The 20714-nt window shown below is 35.0% G+C and overlaps 1 protein-coding gene across 3 annotated transcripts in view; it reads right to left on the reverse strand.

The window, feature by feature from the left end:
• Positions 1–20714, reverse strand: part of LOC128243096 (RAB11-binding protein RELCH homolog) — a 103039-nt gene that overhangs the window by 45042 nt on the left and 37283 nt on the right. For all 3 annotated transcript variants that reach the window (XM_052960623.1, XM_052960621.1, XM_052960622.1), the window contains one exon: positions 9612–9750. In XM_052960623.1, the coding sequence (XP_052816583.1) occupies positions 9612–9750 (139 nt within the window). The remainder of the gene's footprint in view (positions 1–9611; positions 9751–20714) is intronic.

Here is a 20714-nt window from a genome sequence, read left to right on the forward strand (position 1 = left end):
CAGGGTTGATTATGAATAGACAACTTGACATGAATGGTATAACTTCTGGTTCAAGCACATGGTAAAGTAGAATACACAGAAAAATAATTTTGCGCTACTAGAGAAAATTGGCTACCAAAATGTATAGTTCACGTTGCAAACCAAGTCTGATAGCTTAGCATGCCAATGTACCGTTTTGATAACGGTAAATATTGACAATAAGTGTTTAAAGCATGTGGCGCTTAAACACTTCAAGGTATAATCCAAGGGACAAAAATATCGTTTTCTTGATAGAACAAAGTTGCCAATACAAAATGGTAAGCATTGATAAAACATACGCTTTGACTCTCACATTCCATATGAGGAACTTGTCTTAAATCACAACTACAAAGAAATAAACTATCACAATACTGGCATTTACCGGGAAGCCGCCTCCCCATGGAGTCAAACTGTCTACTTTGGATTCCGTCCCGAAGCAACAGAAAAGCCAGTACAATAAGCTAGAACAATACAAAAATCAAGGAAATACCAAAGTTCTTCTGACATACAAAAGGTTAATATAATGTATGTGGCAAAAAATCGTTTAATTTCTGCACTGAATGATAAAAAATAAGGTCTGGCCCTCACAGTAGGTATGGTTGTAAACGCTTAAGAAAATCGTGGGGTTTCTTGGGAGGGTCGAGATAACATTAGAAACGGCATATGCGTGAATCGTTGTAGGTGGATGGTGGTAGAGGTACGACTGTTTGAATTGTTACAAACGGAGAGCAATCTTAGTGCAGTTGGATATCGGATATGATTTGGGTGGTCGCGGATGATCATGATTTGAATCTAATGACGGTTCAGATTGAACAGGCATAATTTTCTACAGTTCCAATACTCTTTCAGCCACAATTGCCCCCCCCCCCCCCCCCCCCCCCTAAGCCTTGTACGAATGCTGGCGATAACCCTACGGTGTGAAAACCCATATGCAGGTAATAAACATAATGAATATTTAAGTGTGCATCAAATAATATCTGATCGAGTTGTCAAGATGTTAACAGTAGTACTCTGTCATTTGCTGCCCTAGGAAAGTCTAAATGAAAATGATGCAGCTGCTGCCATGATGATGTGCAGAATTTGCTTTTGTTTTCTTGCAATAATTCGCAAAATACTGATGAGTGAAAATAATCGATATAATTATAACGTCATTCAATTGACACCACGATCAACCGCGATCAAATGTGGAAGAACTATTCGATGCCCGACTGTCTTTCGAATGCACGAAAAAAACAACGTAACATAAAAATGACAGTTTCACAACTGTTTTTAACTGTTCTCTGCTGAAGGAAGACTACGATTCACACAGATGCATTTACGTTTGTGTTCACGATCTTTCAAGAATGGCCACGGTGTTGAAGTGAGAGCCAGGCGTTAATGATACAATCGAGCAAACGGTAATCAAAGACACTAAACGTCCATTTCGATGACATGAAAAGGGTTCTACACCATCCTTAATGAAACTAAGTTAAATATGATTTCAATAATTAAATGCAACGTTTTGCTTTTAAAATAAACGGTTGCATAACATTCCATTAGGACCCGCATTCGTAAAAATGTGATCATCGATAGCTCTGGAAAAGCTTTTCTCCCACCTCAGATAAGTAGATCCAAAAAATCTGACCATGCTAGAATTTTTTATCTTGCCCACGGGAAAAGATGAAACAAGTACCCGTATGGATCTCCTTTTTTATTGTAATCACACAATTACCTCCCTTGTTGAAGACCATTGTCTGTACCATCATGGAAATCTTGTCCTATGGCAACATTTAAAATCCTAATTAATTATTTCTCGCTTCAAAAGGCACCATAAAACGTGTTCACGCTCCATTCAAGAACAAGAGGCCCAAAAGGGACTATGCTCTACTGGCATGGCTCTTGTGGTCATTTTCAATCCAGAGAATGTACGTTTGAGTAATAGGCAACAAATATATAGTTCACTTTTAGTGTTTGGGTTAGCTGAAAACGCTGCACGTTCAACATCTGAGGACAGGAAGTGTTGTAAGCAGATTGGTTGCATGAATTATTTTAATATGTGCCAAGTAAAGGTAATCTGAGGGTAAAAAATATTTGCGTTCAAAACTGTACTCATCATCAAAATTTCATTTCTGTAGCTTTAAAAATAAAAAGTCGGTCAAAGGTCAAAGTCAAGGACATCCTAGGACAACATTTGTGCTTGTTTGCAAAACTGTTCACATGGTCAAAATTTCATTACCGTAGCTTTAAAAATTAATAAGTAAGTCAAAAGGGGTGGCCAGCTTTTTCCCAAGGGGCATTATTTCAAATGTTTTCAATTGCACCATATGATGCTCCACAACAAATATCAAAGGTATGGGCCTTGTGGTTTAAAACAAGAAGATTTTGAAAATGTTTCTTAAATAAGTCGCTAGGAAAATTGTGACACCCAGGGCAGTGCCAGTTTTGACAAGGGGTGGGGCAATAATGACCCCAGGGGCATAATTTGAACAAACCTTCACAAGCAATTGTGACTTTACATGTAAACTTGGCTAAAAATAGACTTCGCTCATGTAGACTTAGCTTAAAATAGCATTTTTTATACTTTCAAGACCCATAATCCAGGCATGCATGGGCAGATCTGGCTGGTTTTCAAAAGGAACCGAGTTCTAATGGATATCTAAATACTGTACAAGTTTCATCGAGATACAATCAAAAGACTGTATCATGTTCACAAGCAATTGTTTACAGACGAACTGATTTTTTAATACTTTCAATGCCCATAATCTAGGCATGCATGGGCGGATCTGGCTGGTTTTCGAAAGAAACCGAGCTCTAATGGATATCCAAATACTGTACAAGTTTCATCGAGATAAAATCAAAACTGAAGACTGTATCGTGTTCACAAGCTAGTGTTTACACAATAGCATTTTTTTATACTATCAAGGGCCATAATCTAGGCATGCATGGGCGGATCTGGCTTGTTTTCGAAAGAAACCCAGCTCTAATGGATATCTAGATACTGTACAAGTTTCATCGAGATACAATCAAAAATGAAGACTGTATCGTGTTCACAAGCAATTGTTTACAGACGCACGGACGCACGAACGCACGGATGCACATACTACGTACACATCACAATCGCATAAGCTCTTCTGGCCTTTGGCCAGTAGAGATAAAACCTGCTACACTCTCCTCAGAACAATTTAAAGAACGATTAAACTATTTACATAATCTGAATTACTGCGCGACTATCCATGACAACCACGAATTATCACATATCTATACGCATTTATTTTTACTGCGCTCAAAAGAGTTCCAGCGAAAAAAATACATTTTTACTTTATTTTGTTTAACTGAGGTGGAAGAAAAAGCATTTACCATAACTGCTCGTGTAAGATAGGTTCATCCTAACGCTCGCACAGGGTGTTCTGCGAAATGTCGGTAAACCTCGTTTCCGCAAAACACCCTACGTTATGGTTGGGATGAATCTATCTTACATTCTCGGCCATCGAAGATACTTCTAAACCTGATTAAATGTCTTTGTGCGATGCTTCTCCTGCTCGCTTGGTGCAATTCTAAAGGAGATGCAATTAAAACTAGAGAAATCACTGGATGTGAAAAAGGCCCAGAATTCAAGCATATTTGACAGGGGAGCAATTTTAGGCATGTTAAAGTCAAGTGAGGCAATTATTCAAGTTGCGGCCATGCAGTTAAAATGTTGCACAATCTTAAACATTTTCTCTGGGATATTCTAATTTGTATTGATTTATTTACTAATCTATTACAATTGAGGAGGTATGTCAAACGTGTAAATGTGAGGAGGCTAAGCAAATGTGTCTTTAAATGTTTGAATGTTTTTGTGTTTGTTTGTTGTGTTTTTTTATTCATATATAAAATACACCTATTTTATACTTGACCCTTTTTGGCGAATAGAGGGTGATTACTAAGAACATTCGCAAAAATATTTTGGCGAGCCCTAAATATTTCAAGTACTACTTCAAATGCTGAACATTGCCATAAAGTCAATTCATTAAAAACTGAAAACACAGACACATTATTGAGGGAACGTTTGGACGGAAAAAGGCGCAAAACGACCCCTGAACTAAAGGAATGAAGTTAACATATACCTTACCCAGAATTATTTTCAAGGTGTTATCACTTCCTTGTCTTTGATAGTTCATGACTGGTATATACTTAGGCAAATACTGGCATAAATTGCTACGACGTCTGGATGTAATACATCAGTACCAAATACTGTAAAAGTATATAAGCAGCAAATAACATTGTTTTATTTACTTCAAGGTCGAACATGCGACATCAGAAGCGTCATGGATTTCTTCGATAAAATGCAATTAAATATATTTTTATTTGTATCAGCAATGTCTTGCCGAACGCTATATAAACGCAATACTAACTGTATTTTTTATTTTTTTCTGCAACTTCACGGTTTCCACGTGCACGTTCATGTTCATCATGCTGTTGAAAATAGTTTTTATTTTCCTAGAAGCGTATACATAAACTGTACATGTTTTCCACGTACAAGTATTTTTTATGTGATTTAAAAGGCAACATAGCATATGCTGAAATACGAAACATGGCTTAATATATCGAATATATCCGAGAACAGCAAATAGCAAATACAGTATTGCAAAGCGCATTGGAAATTACAATGCAATCACAATGTGGTAAATATGGCTGTTCCGTACGGTACTGTTGCAAGATAGGCATCAAAGGAAGGATGAAACATATTTAAAGGCCGATTTCGGCTGGCACTGACCAAGATACTGAAACTGCCAATTCATTTGTTGAGCAGGATGTCCGACTTACAATGGGCCATATCAAGGATAAATAATCAGTGGCGTATTGGACATCAGAACAGAGGCTGGCTCGTCTTGAAAAGACGTCGGAATTGCTCTCTAAATTCAAAGACGATGACCCTCGGCGGTTAAGAGAAATTGTCGAGGGTGATAAAACATATTGATATTGAAACACGCCAGAAAAAATAAATGCGGAAAATAATGAGCAATGGCAATGCTAGGTTCAGCAGGAGAGTCAAACGGGTCATGTACGCTTGCTTTTGACAGCGATGGGATTTTATTCCGAGTCTCAATAACTGAGCACATAAGATTAATAAAGTGGTTTTTGACAAATCGGCATTTTAAGTTTGGCCCTTTATACGGCGATAGTACAAATATCAAATATAGAACCATTTAGTTTAAATATTGATGAAACACAATAATAAGCATTGTGCACAATGAATAATACATCTCAATAGATTAAACAATACAATAGTTTAATATGTTATGTTTATACAATTCGGGTAAACCAACAATAGGAAGCAGCTAAGGTTTTCCTCTCGGAACTTCGTAACAACAAAGAAATAAATCGGCAAATCTGTTTATGACATGTACACAAAAGCTCAACTAATCTAGGTCAGTTTGATTGTATAGAATGTTTCCAACGTAAATCTCTGTATGTAAAACAGCAATGAAGAACATGTTGTTCCGACTCAGCAATAATCGGTGGACATGATTTACATTTTGGTTCTTCTATGATAAAATGATGGAATCTACCTATATCAACTTCCAAATTATGTGAGGATCATTTAAATCGGGGCAATTGTGTCGTATTCTAATATTAACAAAACAATCTAACAATTCCTCATTCTTTATTTGAAATTTGAACATTGTGTAATACCAAGCAAGCGCCAGCGATGTCAAGTTCTTGCACAGCACATGGCTCTTCATTGGTAACAAAAAATGCAACAGCACAGTCTCTAAATTTTGCAACATGAACTATAAAGCCCAGACCTCTCTCTATATGACTTCTGGTTGAATCCCAACATCAAGTCATGTCTACGCGGACGTCGTTTTGAGACGCGCTTTGCCGCAACTTATAAAGCGCTCCTCGTAATTGACGTGTTCAAACTTTATCAAGGCATATTTTTATAAATAAACTCATTTTAAAAGCTAATGCACATCGTTCGTGTCAAGAATATATGTAGCAATTTACTCGTCAAAGAAATAGTGAGTATGCATTTTGTTCCAAATAGAAACGAGATCATAAAGAATGATCATTCCTTTTATGCATGAAGAATTTGCTCTTGAGGAGCACCGGTAAGTTTCAGAGCTTTGCTTACACTGTCTATATTCACGATATCTGTGTAGTTATGTTAAGTCAATATATAAGATATCTCATTTGATAAGACTGCTCAATGTTACTTGGAAAGATAAAACCGCACACAATGCCGATAGGCTTCATTTGATATTTAGTGTCACTTATTGCAAATGTTGTTTTCAAGGGTAACGGGTCTTACCCACGATTTTGCAATTATGTTTATTTTTGTTCTTAATTTACTTTTTCAGAAATGTCATGAACAGCAGCAGTTTTATAACAAGTATGAAGGATTCAATTTCTCATATTGCACAAGGTATATTCATATGTTTCAAAATATATTTATGTTATTATTCTTCCATACGGATTTGCTAAGCAATACCGGTCTACCGTTAACAGAAGTATTCAGAACTGATTGTAGGTTGTATTTGGTAAGGATATCACAGATGTCAGACACGAAACCTAGAAAGACTGATGATCTTTCGTTAATGTACAAAACATATTTTCTGAAAAACAACTCTTTTGTAATTGCATCTGGGGATAATGATAATATTTTATTCAGAATACAAGTTTCCTCTTGTCGATTGTTACAGTAAGTCTATGTATTCCAGGCTTAGACTGTCATATCAGAGCGAGTGAGGATCAGAAAACCTTGATTTTTTAACTGAGAATGTTGAAACAGATTCAAAGAATCGATGTCAGATACAGACGGGTTTTCCATAACTCACAGCCATAAGAGAGTGTCGGAATTATTATCTTGGAAAAAATCCAGCGTATAATACCTTATTAACTCAAAATTGGTGGACGCCTTACCCAGCCAATGCAGAGTGCATTTTTACCTTTTTGAATGCGTTAAACAATTCTGTCTTTCAATTTTAAGATTGTAGGATTGGTGAATAAATAACTTTATTCATCTGAGGGAGGTAAAAGTTTCCGTGAAGAATGCCTACCTGAGGGTGTGACCTTTTCATCTGAAAACCATTATGCTGGATTTGTAAACGTTAATGCATATATTCCAGCGTCGGCAGTACATATACAGAGCTACACATAACTTTTTTGCTTAAAGTGTACTTTACACCCGTATGCAATCTAGTAAAGTGTATGGTACACCCTTAGGCCATTCATTAATGTGTAATGGCGATTTCTAAAGTGTACTGGTACATTAAATTACAGAATTGAATGACTTGTTTTATTTAATTAACTTTTATAGTATATAATTATATAAGAACTTACACAAAATTGAAATGTTGCTCAGCAGATTACAAGTCCTTATTAATTTAAACATCTTAACTACTTTCTTACCTTAAAGCTTTCTGAAAGTCTCTTAGGATAATGAATCGATTTTAACAAACCGGTTTAACATTTAGTCAAAACGGCTAGCTAGATCGGTAAATAATACTCGGAAGAACGTTACGCCCTATTTGTTATTTTTAATCGTACCAGTACGAACAGCTTCTTGATTTAATGTCGTGATAGGCGATTTTTAAAGTGTATTTACGGGCATTATGACCCTTATCTGTCGCTATGCATATACACTATATTTACCATACTTTGCAGATGGTACGGCGTAAGCGCAACGAAGGCGATATAGTCTGCAAACGCGGGATTGCCTGAGTGTACTGGCATGACCTTTGTCCCTAGTTTGGAAGCTTCTATTTCATCAAACAAGTCATTGACGAAAACAAGAAATGACTCCGCCTTGACGCCTCTAACAGCCTTTATCTCATCAGAAGTATGAGTACACACCCTGACCATGCCTTAAGGACCCTAAGAAACTGACCTTAAAACCCTAGACGCCCTTATTTAAGAAATAGTGCATCAGTATGGATCGTATCAAAAGCGGCTTTCTGATCAATGCATGCGACGTCCGATAGGCGTTCTACAGCCTAACGTCTCCTGGCCCCAATTTCTCGAAAGTTCTTAAATTTACCAGGCTCAAGAAGCTTATTTCAATAAGCTAAATTACATTCTTAAATTGGATTTTGATAAATGAAAAATGGTTAATTGTGAATATAGTGAAGATAAATCCTATCTAAAGTATTAAAACTCTTAAAGAAGTAATCATTATGCAAATTATTGAAAGACAATATTCCGTTATTCCGTTATAAGGGACTTAAGAAGTTTCGAGAAATTAGGGGCCTGGTGATTAAAATCTTGTTTGATTGTAATGCAGCTCCAATTAGTTAGAAAACCTTGTTGCTATCTACAAGGAAAGGCGACAGAGAAACGAACCATATGCTCATTTATTCTATTATGAACAGTTCTCTCAAATATTTAATGACTGAATAAGTGATCCGGACGATAACTCGAGGGGTCGGCCATTTCTTCGGTACTTAACCAGTACTTAACCAGTGATTATAAATATTATGGGTGGTCGGAATGCTAACGACACGAACCAGTAACACATTAGTCGAAAACAATTATTTACTTCTTATAATAAATAGTCGCTCTTCATAACGATACAATACTTCCTGTTTGGTTTCGGCAAATTAAGTAATACTTTACAGGAAAAGGAACGGAGTATATGAATTTCTGTTTTAAATCATTCTACGGTAGAATATGAGGAGACATTTCAGACCGCCTTATATCATCCATTATTTATAAGCAGTTTTGACACTTGTCTTCTCTGCGTAGGTTACTTTCATCGAAGTATAAAACTGGATGGGGGAACCAATTTCTCTTGAGAGAAATAATTCCTTTCCTTTTTTAGCATAATCACACAATTAGATCCTCCATTTGAGAGACAATATACACAAAATGAAATGGTCAATTCCATGTTCTGTTAATGTTACGATCCTAATTTTAGTTTGTAGATAAAAAGAATACGAAAAAACAAAAACAATACGTGTAATCATTTAAAGTTATATACAAGTCTACTTAAACTATTTTCAAATGATCCGTCGATCGGAGGCTGACGATGCAAGGCGTTCGTATAGTTTTGAAAATAGCGTGAAGATGAACTTGAACAACGTCACAACAACAACAATGACAACAACAAAATTAACAACGACGAGAAACTTCGCCACCAACAAGAACACCGGTCAATTTAATAATAACAATACCGGGACGCCTGGCCAACTCAACTGTCAAACCATAGAAAATTGTTTCCAGTGCATCGGTGATTTACACCATGCACGTCATATAATCAAAGTGGTCTATTCGAAAAAAGAGTATGTTAATTTACCCGGATTCACTTTATTTCCCACATACCCTTCCGTTCTACTAATTAAAATAAGCTAAATTAAGCTTAGCATATTGAACTAATGTTTTAAGTTTATCACAGTCAGTCCTCCAATTATGGTATATCAACATTTGTATAACTTATGTATGCCGCTTTAATTTCGCATGGTCTTTTCTGCGATATTTTAAGTTTTTCCCCACGTTCGATAAGATTGGCGTAAGCAACGGTTTATTCAATATTTCGCAATAATTTTTATTCAGCCGTTTATCAACTCACAAAGCAAAAAATTAAGCCCTTATAAAATATATACAATCTACAGAAGCCATGCCCCAGTACTTACATTCATCCCTAAACTTCTGCTCGGCGTTGGGTCCGACCCTTGCAAAGGTGGCCACGAGTTCCAGGTGTAGCTCGTGCTCCTCTCTGTATGTGGGGTCGTCGAGAAACGTCTGGAGCTGCATGTAAACCTTCTCAAGAATCTAAAATGAGAGAGGACCTTTGGATTTGGACAAGGTAATGAGTGTAGATTAATAGTAACCCTTCTATTGACACGCAATCGGGAAAGAGCGTGGGTAGGCTATTCGAACAATGCAGCTGCATGTCAACCTTTTCCAGAAGCTTTTAAGACACATGTTTGGTTCTGGGCAAATGCGATAATAACAGTCTAGAATCTTAATGGTAAACAACATATAATAGGTTATTGACAAAACATTGCAGTCACGTATCTAACAGGTACAGGTTGGGTTTGGGACAATGCAATGGATGCAATTCGGCAAATATTTCGCCAGAAATTTAACAGGTGAAGCACGTGGGTTCTGGACGATGTTATAATTGCAGTATGGTCAACTTTTTCCATGATCTTAATGATAATTTTCATGGGCTTTGGACAATGTAAGAATTGCAGTATGGTCATCATTCTCCATAATCTAAATGGTAAAGGACATTGTTTCTGATAAATATAATTGAAGTATGGTAAACTTTCTCCATAATCTTAATGATAAAGTACATGGGCTTTGAACATTGTAATACTATCAGAATGGTTCACTTTCTCCATATTCTTAATGGTAAAGGACATTGGTTCTGGATTATGTAATAATTGCAGTATGGTAAACATTTTTCACAACCTTAATGGTAAAAGACATGGGCTTTGGACATTGTAATAATTGCAAAATGGTCAACATTCTTCATAATTTTAATGGTAAAGGACATTGGTTATGGAGAATATAATAATTCAAGAATGGTAAATTTTCCCCATAATCTAAAAGGTTAAAGGACATGGGTTATAAACGATTCAATAATTGCAGTACTGTAAACTTTCTCCATAATCATCATGGTCAAGGGGGTTATGGGGAATGTAAGAATTGAAGTATAGTAAACTTTCTCCATGATCTAAATGGAAAAGGACATTAGTTCTAGACAAAATAATAATTTAAATATGGTGAACTTTCTCCATAATCTATATTGATAAAGGACATGGGTTAAGGACGATGTAAAGAATGATGTATGCCAAACTGCCTCCATAATATAAATGGTAAAGGAATTTGTTATGGACGATGTAAAGATTGGAGTATGACAAACTTCCTCCATAATCTAAATGGCAAAGGACATTGGTTTTGGACGATGTAAGGATTGGAGTATGACAAACTTCCTCCATAATCTAAATGGTAAAGGAGATGGGTTATGGACGATATAAAGATTGGAGTATGACAGACTTCTTCCATAATCTAAATGGCAAACGATATTGGTTATGAAGGATGTAAAGATTGGAGTATGACAAACGTCCTCCATAATATAAATGGCAAACGACATTGGTTATGGACGATGTCAAGATTGGAGCATGATAAACCTCCTCCATAACCTAAATGGCAAACGACATTGGTTATGGACGATGTAAAGATTGGAGTATGACAAACTTCCTCCATAACCTAAATGGCAAACGACATTGGTTATGGACGATGTTAAGATTGGAGTATGACAAACTTCTTCCATAAACTAAATGGCAAACGACATTGGTTATGGACGATGTAAAGATTGGAGTATGACAAACTTCCTCCATAAACTAAATGGCAAACGACATTGGTTATGGACGATGTTAAGATTGGAGTATGACAAACTTCTTCCATAAACTAAATGGCAAACGACATTGGTTATGGACGATATAAAGATTGGAGTATGACAGATTTCTTCCATAATATAAATGGCAAACGATATTGGTTATGGACGATGTTAAGATTGGAGTATGACAAACATCTTCCATAAACTAAATGGCAAACGACATTGGTTATGGACGATGTAAAGATTGGAGTATGACAAACTTCCTCCATAACCTAAATGGCAAACGACATTGGTTATGGACGATGTTAAGATTGGAGTATATCAAACTTCTTCCATAAACTAAATGGCAAACGACATTGGTTATGGACGATATAAAGATTGGAGTATGACAAACTTCCTCCATAATCTAAATGGCAAACGACATGGGTTTTGGGCGATGAAAAAATTGTAGTACGACAACCTTCCTTCATAATATGGCAAACGACATTGGTTATGGACTATGTAATGAATGAATTATGACAAACTTCCTCCATAATCTAAATGGCAAACGACATTGGTTATGGACGATGAAAATATTGTAGTACGACAATCTTCCTCCATAATCTAAATGGCAAACGATTTTGGTTATGGACGATGTTATGAATGAAATATGACAAACTTCTTCCATAATCTAAATGGCAAACGACATGGATTTTGGACGATGAAAAGATTGGAGTATGACAAACTTCCTCCATAACCTAAATGGCAAACGACATTGGTTATGGACGATGTAAAGATTGGAGTATGACAAACTTCCTCCATAACCTAAATGGCAAACGACATTGGTTATGGACGATGTTAAGATTGGAGTATGACAAACGTCCTCCGTAATATAAATGGCAAACGATATTGGTTATGGACGATGTAAAGATTGGAGTATGACAAACTTCTTCCATAATCTAAATGGCAAACGACATTGGTTATGGACGATATAAAGATTGGAGTATGACAAACTTCCTCCATAATCTAAATGGCAAACGACATGGATTTTGGACGATGAAAAGATTGGAGTATGACAAACTTCCTCCATAACCTAAATGGCAAACGACATTGGTTATGGACGATGTAAAGATTGGAGTATGACAAACTTCCTCCATAACCTAAATGGCAAACGACATTGGTTATGGACGATGTTAAGATTGGAGTATGACAAACGTCCTCCGTAATATAAATGGCAAACGATATTGGTTATGGACGATGTAAAGATTGGAGTATGACAAACTTCTTCCATAATCTAAATGGCAAACGACATTGGTTATGGACGATATAAAGATTGGAGTATGACAAACTTCCTCCATAATCTAAATGGCAAACGACATGGGTTTTGGACGATGAAAAAATTGTAGTACGACAATCTTCCTCCATAATATAAATGGAAAACGACATTGGTTATGGACGATGTAATGAATGAAGTATGACAAACTTCCTCCATAATATAAATGGCAAACGGCATTGGATATGGACTATGTAATGAATGAAGTAAAACTATGACAAACTTCCTCCATAATATAAATGATAAAGGACATGTGCTTTGGACAAGGTAGTAATTGCAGATTGGTCAACATTCTCCATACTCTTTATGGTAAAGGAATTCGTTATGGACGATGTAAAGATTGAAGTATGAAAATCTTCTTCCATTATCTAAATGGTAAAAGAATTGGTTATGTGGAATGTTATGATTGTTTATGGTAAACGTCCTTCAAAAGAATCTAAATCGTGAATAACATTGTTTCTGAGCAATGTATGATTCCAGTTTGGTAAGTTTTCCCTAAAATCTAAATGGCAAAGGTCCTGGATTGTAGTGATACCTTGCTGACCCATGACTTCATTTACAGATATAGAGACAATGTTTTATACGCTGAGGTTGGAAGAAACGTGAAACCGCGGGAATATGATTTATTTCGAGTCTGGCAAAATACCGCATCAGTGAAAAACTAATTATGAGAATGGTGTAACGTGAGACGACACTGAATTTTGTAATTGATTTTTTAACATAAAATGCATGAAGGAACTTTGATTACGCCAGTAGAAACGTTATATACTTCATCCCGACCGTGTTGGCGTATTCTTTTCCTTTTCAATCCTATTAACTGACTAGACAGAAAAAATCGGACAAAAATGTTTTGACTTAAAACCTCCGACGTGAAACTACGTTTTTTTTAAATTGTGCGTTGGGATAAGAGTGAGGTTTGTGCATACTAACTGGTTTAAACTCCAGTATTTACTGACCGTTTCAAGGCGGTACCTAACAATCCTTGATAAACATACCTAGTTTATATATATAGTATGTATGCACGTTGCTGTCGGTGGAGTTTTGTGCTGTTCTTCCATGTTTCTTGTTTGTGATTTTTGTGTGTTTGTGTTCTATGTCTTTGGCGTTTACCCAGTGCCATAAAACCGGGTTTATGTTTAAACTTTTGGCTACTGAGCTTGTTTCTGTAGTTTTTCACATAAGTATTCATTAAGAATTTTAGTCACAGTCCTCTTTAACGACCTTGTCTTACCAAAAATAATGACAGTTTCCTGTATCAAAAACGTGATGTCATCATTACAAAACTCAAGAAAAAAATGTATACTAAGTATATGTTGTGGTCTTTGGTTTAACCAGTATTTATTTCAGATAATAGTACAACATGCATGATCATTTAGTCAGATTAATAACGAATCATATAATGGTTTATTCAAATATTGTTTGTTTCAGTGAAATATTTCACCCTCGAAAGAAACATTTGTTTCTGTTTATATTAGGATCTCTAATCATTGAAGTACTTGGGTTTTACCTATAAGTTTATTATTATTTGTTTTATTATTAAGTTTCCTCAAGCATACTTTGAAAAGATTTACCTTTTACGTGTTTTCTTTATTTAGGATTTTTGGGATAAGAGTGAGGTTTGTGCACGTGCCTGGATTAAACCCTCAGTACATTTACATTTTACTGACCGTTCCAAGGCGGTACCTAACAATCCTCTATAAACATACCTTGTTTTTAGACATTCTGCGCATGCGCGCAGGTAGTCTTAAGACCGCAAAATCCGAAGAACTGCTTCTTTTCATGTCGTTTTAACCCATTTTTTGTATCAATGCGCTCTATATTTAGCAGAATGACGTCGAAACCATAAAAATAGATTAGCTGTTTTGCGGTCCGAGTATGAGTTCTTGCTTGTTCGGCTATTTCCACGTTGTATTTCTGTATCCCGGCGTGTTTTTTTTTTTGCAGAATATAACTATTTTTAGACCGCTATATTTATCACATTAATGCGGGTAAAAAAAATGGAGGCTCTGGTCGGAAGGTAACATTATGATATTCACTCTGAGTTTAGCCCAAGATGTTCCAGAAATTATTTCCAACCGCAAGTGTCCCATCGCCTACAGGGTGTGTTACTATAACCTGGCGTGACCCTGAAGCACGCTTATTTTTAATGGTGTATTTTCGATATTACTTTTATGAGATAAAAAACCAAAAATGATTGTCTGAATGTCAAAATAGTTGTATCTCAGGTTTCGCGTTGCTAATGCTTTAAATACTATAGTGATTTGCCTGCTATATAATAACAAAATACTATTCATTTTATGACTTTTAGGCGTATACTTTTCTAATAAGATGTTTCCATAAAAGCGTAAGTTTCACATAAGTACTGAAAAGGGATATAAAAAGGGATACAAAAAGACAAGGGATAATAATGGTGTTTTTAATTCAGAAAAGCGCAATATCATAAACGAATGTAACGTCATTTTGAAAATGTCATAGATCAAATCGTATGCTAGCCCTGTTCGTGCTTACGTTGATTTTGGTTGTGAGAGCGGGATAAATTTCAAAATTGGGGAAATGTGAAATTTTACTTGACTGTTTCAAACAGTAAAATATTGTTGTTGATTTGTTCATGATAAATTAAATTGACTACATAATAAAAATAATAATATTAACTTCGCAGAATTGAAAATTAACCCATTTTTTTCTGAGTCTCTCTTTTTGGCTTCTTGGATATATTTTCCCAGGCATTGTCATGTTATCATGGGCGGATCTTGCTAAGAGATAATTAATATTTGATTATAAGAAATTCGATTGATGTGAAGTATGCTAAAGGAAGGAAAACTAACAAAAAAGAAAACGATGTTTAGACATGCTACAAGAAGGCGTTAATGCTCTTGACAATGATACGTTTGCTTCTCTTTATCCTATTTATCCGAACACTTTTATCTCTAAGGAAATCAATTGCCTTGTTATTCGGAAAACCACGAAAAAACCGTCGATGTATAGCAGACAATCAGTAGACAATTCAAAACGCCATACATGTAGTTATCCACATTTAAGTTGGTGTTATCTGCTATTACATTGACTTTAATTGCATAGTTTTGGCTGCACTTTCATACTACAAAGACATGAATACAATGCACCAGTTTCGCTCGTAACAACTCCAAATGATCGTTTACAAAACCAATGTAAAATACATGTAGCTTTAAGCATTTCTATTTAAAATGTAATAAATGTCGTGTTGTGTAAGTGACCATTTTGCCAACATATTTCCTTGAGGAATCTTTTTTAGCGTAACGCAATCTCGTGATTGTTGCATAATGCAAATCATAGCTGGACAATAAAACTTCTAGCAGGCATAATGAAATGAGTGTGAATGAGAGTCTGCAGAGAGTCTGCATATAAGATTACTTAACAGGCAAACATTACGGTTCTAGACAAGTTTATTACTGGCAATAAACCCTTTCAGCAACTTTCTCTAAAAGGCAATATTCCTTGATGTCCTTTAAATGATTATGCATTGTTATCATAAATAAGAGCGAAGATATGACTCTCCCTTCAGCAAGAATGAACCTAGACAATATTTCTCTGAATCAATGATAATATGATGATAACTGTCATCAAACTATTACATTATACAGAAAAATAAAACAATAGAATGGATGGAATAATAACAATAAATCCGCATCTGAAATAATGTATGTTCTCTATAAAGTGCAAGCCATCTGCTGTTCCTTGAATGCGCAGATGTTTGAGCGTATGCCTAAATGTGTATTGAACATATCAAAAGTTTTAATAGTTTTCTTGTAGGTAAAATTAAAGAAATTGTGGTAACCGTGACATGACTGACTTCGTTAACGAGTGTATTTATATGATCGCACTATATTATCTTAACATTAAAAAGAGTGTCGTGCAAGTTCGTTATAACGTCCCAGATCCTTGACTGCGTGAGGCTACATAATTTTAAGATGTTCTCCTTCCACTCCATAACAGTGTGCTGCATTATCCGCTTCTATGACCGCATCAGTGCGCTTTTTTAATCGCCCTAGAAAAAGCTGCAACGGTCTTCCGAACAGTCCAGTCCTCCGAGAAGTTTTTGTTTCAATGAAGGTAGATTAAATGGGTGTTTTTTTAGGGAAAGGAATATTTGTTATTTACAAAATATGATGAATAATGTTGATAAAATTGTAACGATATTAAGTTTATTTTGAGGTTGCATCTACACATACAAAAATTGTACATGAAGAAATCTTACTTCTTAGGCGTCGGACCAGTCGCGCTAAGGTATGAGCATATTTTAAACAATGAATCTATGAACTATATGCCCGAGGGTAACGTCCTTTAAGTCTCTATCCAACTTAGTTCATGTGAACTTAAGCGAGGGAATTTGGTGAAAATATTACATAACTTAATCAAACGCAAACAATGCATATTTTGTATGGCTTCAGCGCGAAATGTTCATGATGCCTATTGCTGGATTAAAGAATTGATGATACAAACACGAGAGGCTGTTTTAGCTATGTATCATAACTGGCACTATTTTTGCATTATTTTTTCTTTGAAGTCTTTCTTATTCAAAAGATATCATATTTAAAAAGATATCAAAGATAAAAAAAACACATTGCCGATAGGGTTGTCTGGAGCATTTTGACACAAAAACATATTTATATTATCGTCAGACTTTGCCAAAAAATTGCAAATGCTTTTTTTCCAAAACTTAATAAAAATTTCTTTCGTAAATTTTGCTGAACTCGTTATTACCCCAAAACATATTGCAAAATATGTGTGTTATAGTACTTCTACTCATGTAAAATTAACTAAAACTTTTTCGAAACATTTCATTTTTTGGCCTTCTCCGCCCATTTTTGCTCTACTGAATGCTATCATTTTTCAGCAGTGTCACGGACCTTTAAACCATGGATTGGAAGCCCCCGTTCTATGTTTTTAAGGGTGGTTTAAGTTTATAACAGCGCGAGATTAACTTCGTGCTGCAATCTCCGTTTCTTCTGTCGTAACCTATAGGTTGGTTTGTATTTTATATATTTTGAGTTGGTTTTGTTTTTTGCTAGTATGTTGTTGTTTTTCGATATTACTTCGATTTTCTCTGGCATTTTCAGGCGATCGGGATGGAAAACTTTGGATTTTTTTACGTATTTTCCGAAAGTCTAAGACTCGGCATTTAAAGTTTCCGACATCAATGCAATGGTTTATTATGCTAAATAGATATACGAACCATACAATTACGTCGAGGGTTATGTCATCTGAGAACAAGAAAGATGTACAAGTGTTCGCTTTAAAATACGTAAATTTTGACATTTTACTACATTTTAGACGATTGAAAACAAATTGCGGATCGCAGAAATGTCAATTATTTTCCAACGTTTATTCGATTTATGTTTCATGTTAGTGCTGTATTATGTCCAATTTATAATGAATGAATGATGTTTCGACATGTTTATTTTTCTTTTGATGTTTATACCACTGTTGCATAAAAGTTCGGATATGTTTTCCATATTTTTGTATGGTTATTGCATTACTTTATAACAATATCCCAAATGTTTCTATAATTCTATACTTATACAAGACCATATATCTCACAGCATGGAGTGTATGCCTTTAATATAGTTCTCAAATCGTATAGACGTTACACCCACGGCTTTTATCTCAAACATGAAAGACAATAAAAAATAATTTAATCTTTTCAATTCCGCAACTTGTTTCCTAACCTTGCTTTTTCCTTGTCTTTTCAGGAAGGATGCCACGAAAACGGAAAAGGCATATTATACTGGTTTTCAGCGGAATAAATGGCTTTGATCATGCAAGGTTGCCAAGAAGAAAGAATATACTATATAACTTACTGGTTTGTTGATATTTATATTAAGATATTTATTCACTTTGTGTAATTAAATTAATATTGTTGTTATTTGCTCACACCTGTACATATATTTAATTGTTTAAAATAACCAATTAATAATTAATGATGATTTTTCGTCGAAGTGTGCCATTTTGTAACATGAAAAGAACAGACATACTTTTATATGCAATGTCAATATGTAAATATGAATAATTTGTCATAAGTGAGAAAATTATACTCAATATATAAGGTATGAGGATGAGCTTATGTAAATTAAACACTATATCTTATGATAGTTCTTTACATGTATTTAAGAGATTATTTAATGTATTTGGAGAATTTAAATCGAGTACTTCTGTTTTCTGACTTAAGCAGATCTCTAAGTGTATACTTACTTGGTCCGACATAAAAATATGTCTTAAGGTATTTCCTTCTGATATCGTAATAACAAGGACATATTACTATAAACTAAATTCATCTTCAAGACCATTGAAATAACAAAAAATACAATAACGTTAATTTCTAAACATAATGTTATTTGCATATCTACCAGTGTGGAATCTTATTTAATGAGCAGACACGCTTAATCTAGTAATATAACATCATAAGTCATGTGGTAAAATGGTGGATGTCTTGATATTATTTTACTTGCAACATGCTTATAATTCATTTAGTGTCATAGGGCCATTTCCAACTAGGTGGTCAAGTTTCATGACAAATGTAGCCGTGTAAACAGCCCCCAAATAATTGAAGTCACTGACAACTTCAATCCAATTAGTTTTGTATAAAAACCTTTCATTTCCAAACAGATCATATCTTTTAAGAAATACCATGGCTTTTGTTTTACTTATATTGACATCTAGACTCCATTTATGACAGTAAATCTCTAATATTGACAATCAGCTGTCACCTATTAATATCTTCAGGTGTGTTACATTGTAGTATAACTAAAAGGTCATTAATAATGAAGCCTGAATTCATATCTGTTTGTAAAAATAGTTCTAGATCATTTAAAAGCAGAGAAAACAAAACAGGAAACAGGACTTCACCCTGCCTCAAGCCTATGGCATACAAACAATATAAGAATAATTATTCAACACTTAAACAGCCAATTTTACTTTTCCATACATATCTCAATTCGTAAAACTTTACCTTTAATAACGAGTTTATACATTTTTATCCATAAAGCATTTCTGTAAATGCAATCAAAGGCCTTTTTTCAAATCTACAAATACACAATACAGACAATTATTTTCGTTAAGATTTTTTTTTTGTATAATACTTAATAAAACAAACTGAGCATCTATTGTTGATCTACCTTTTCAACTAGAACTCCGCGAGTCGGATGTGTCGCCTGACGAATTATTTACTGTCGACATTATAGCTGTTAGATTGGCATTTTATTCATTTATAGACAATGATGTTGCCATTTAACTTTCAAGTGTAGGTGGCATTTGAACCCTCAATCAGATATACCTACGGAATAAGTTTCAGGTTGAAACCTCCTATAGTTTACGAGATATGCCACGGACAAAACCTAAGCAAGAAAATTAACAAAGGCCAATAACTCTAAAAATATGGCAGCAAGAGTAACGGTTCTTATACACTGCACTTGCCCTCAATGAGATCTATCTAGCTATGAAGTTTCAAGTTGATACCTCTTATATTCTTCAAGATATGCCCCGGACAAAACTTTAAGCATGAAAATTAACAAAGGGCAATAACTTTAAAACTAAGAAAGCAAGAGTTACTGTTATTGTGCACTGCACTTGCCCTCAATGAGATATATCTAGCTATGAAGTTTCAAGTTGATACCTCTTATATTCTTCAAGATATGCCCCGGACAAAACTTTAAGCATGAAAATTAACAAAGGGCAATAACTTTAAAACTAAGAAAGCAAGAGTTACTGTTATTGTGCACTGCACTTGCCCTCAATGAGATATATCTAGCTATGAAGTTTCAAGTTGATACCTCTTATATTCTTCAAGATATGCCCCGGACAAAACTTTAAGCATGAAAATTAACAAAGGGCAATAACTTTAAAACTAAGAAAGCAAGAGTTACTGTTATTGTGCACTGCACTTGCCCTCAATGAGATCTGTCTAGCTATGAAATTTCAAGTTGATACCTCTTATATTCTTCAAGATATGACCCGGACAAAACTTTAAGCATGAAAATTAACAAAGGGCAATAATTTTAAAACTAAGAAAGCAAGAGTTACTGTTATTGTGCACTGCACTTG

Source organism: Mya arenaria, chromosome 8 (assembly GCF_026914265.1).
Source record: "Mya arenaria isolate MELC-2E11 chromosome 8, ASM2691426v1".
Lineage (NCBI taxonomy): Eukaryota > Metazoa > Mollusca > Bivalvia > Myida > Myidae > Mya > Mya arenaria.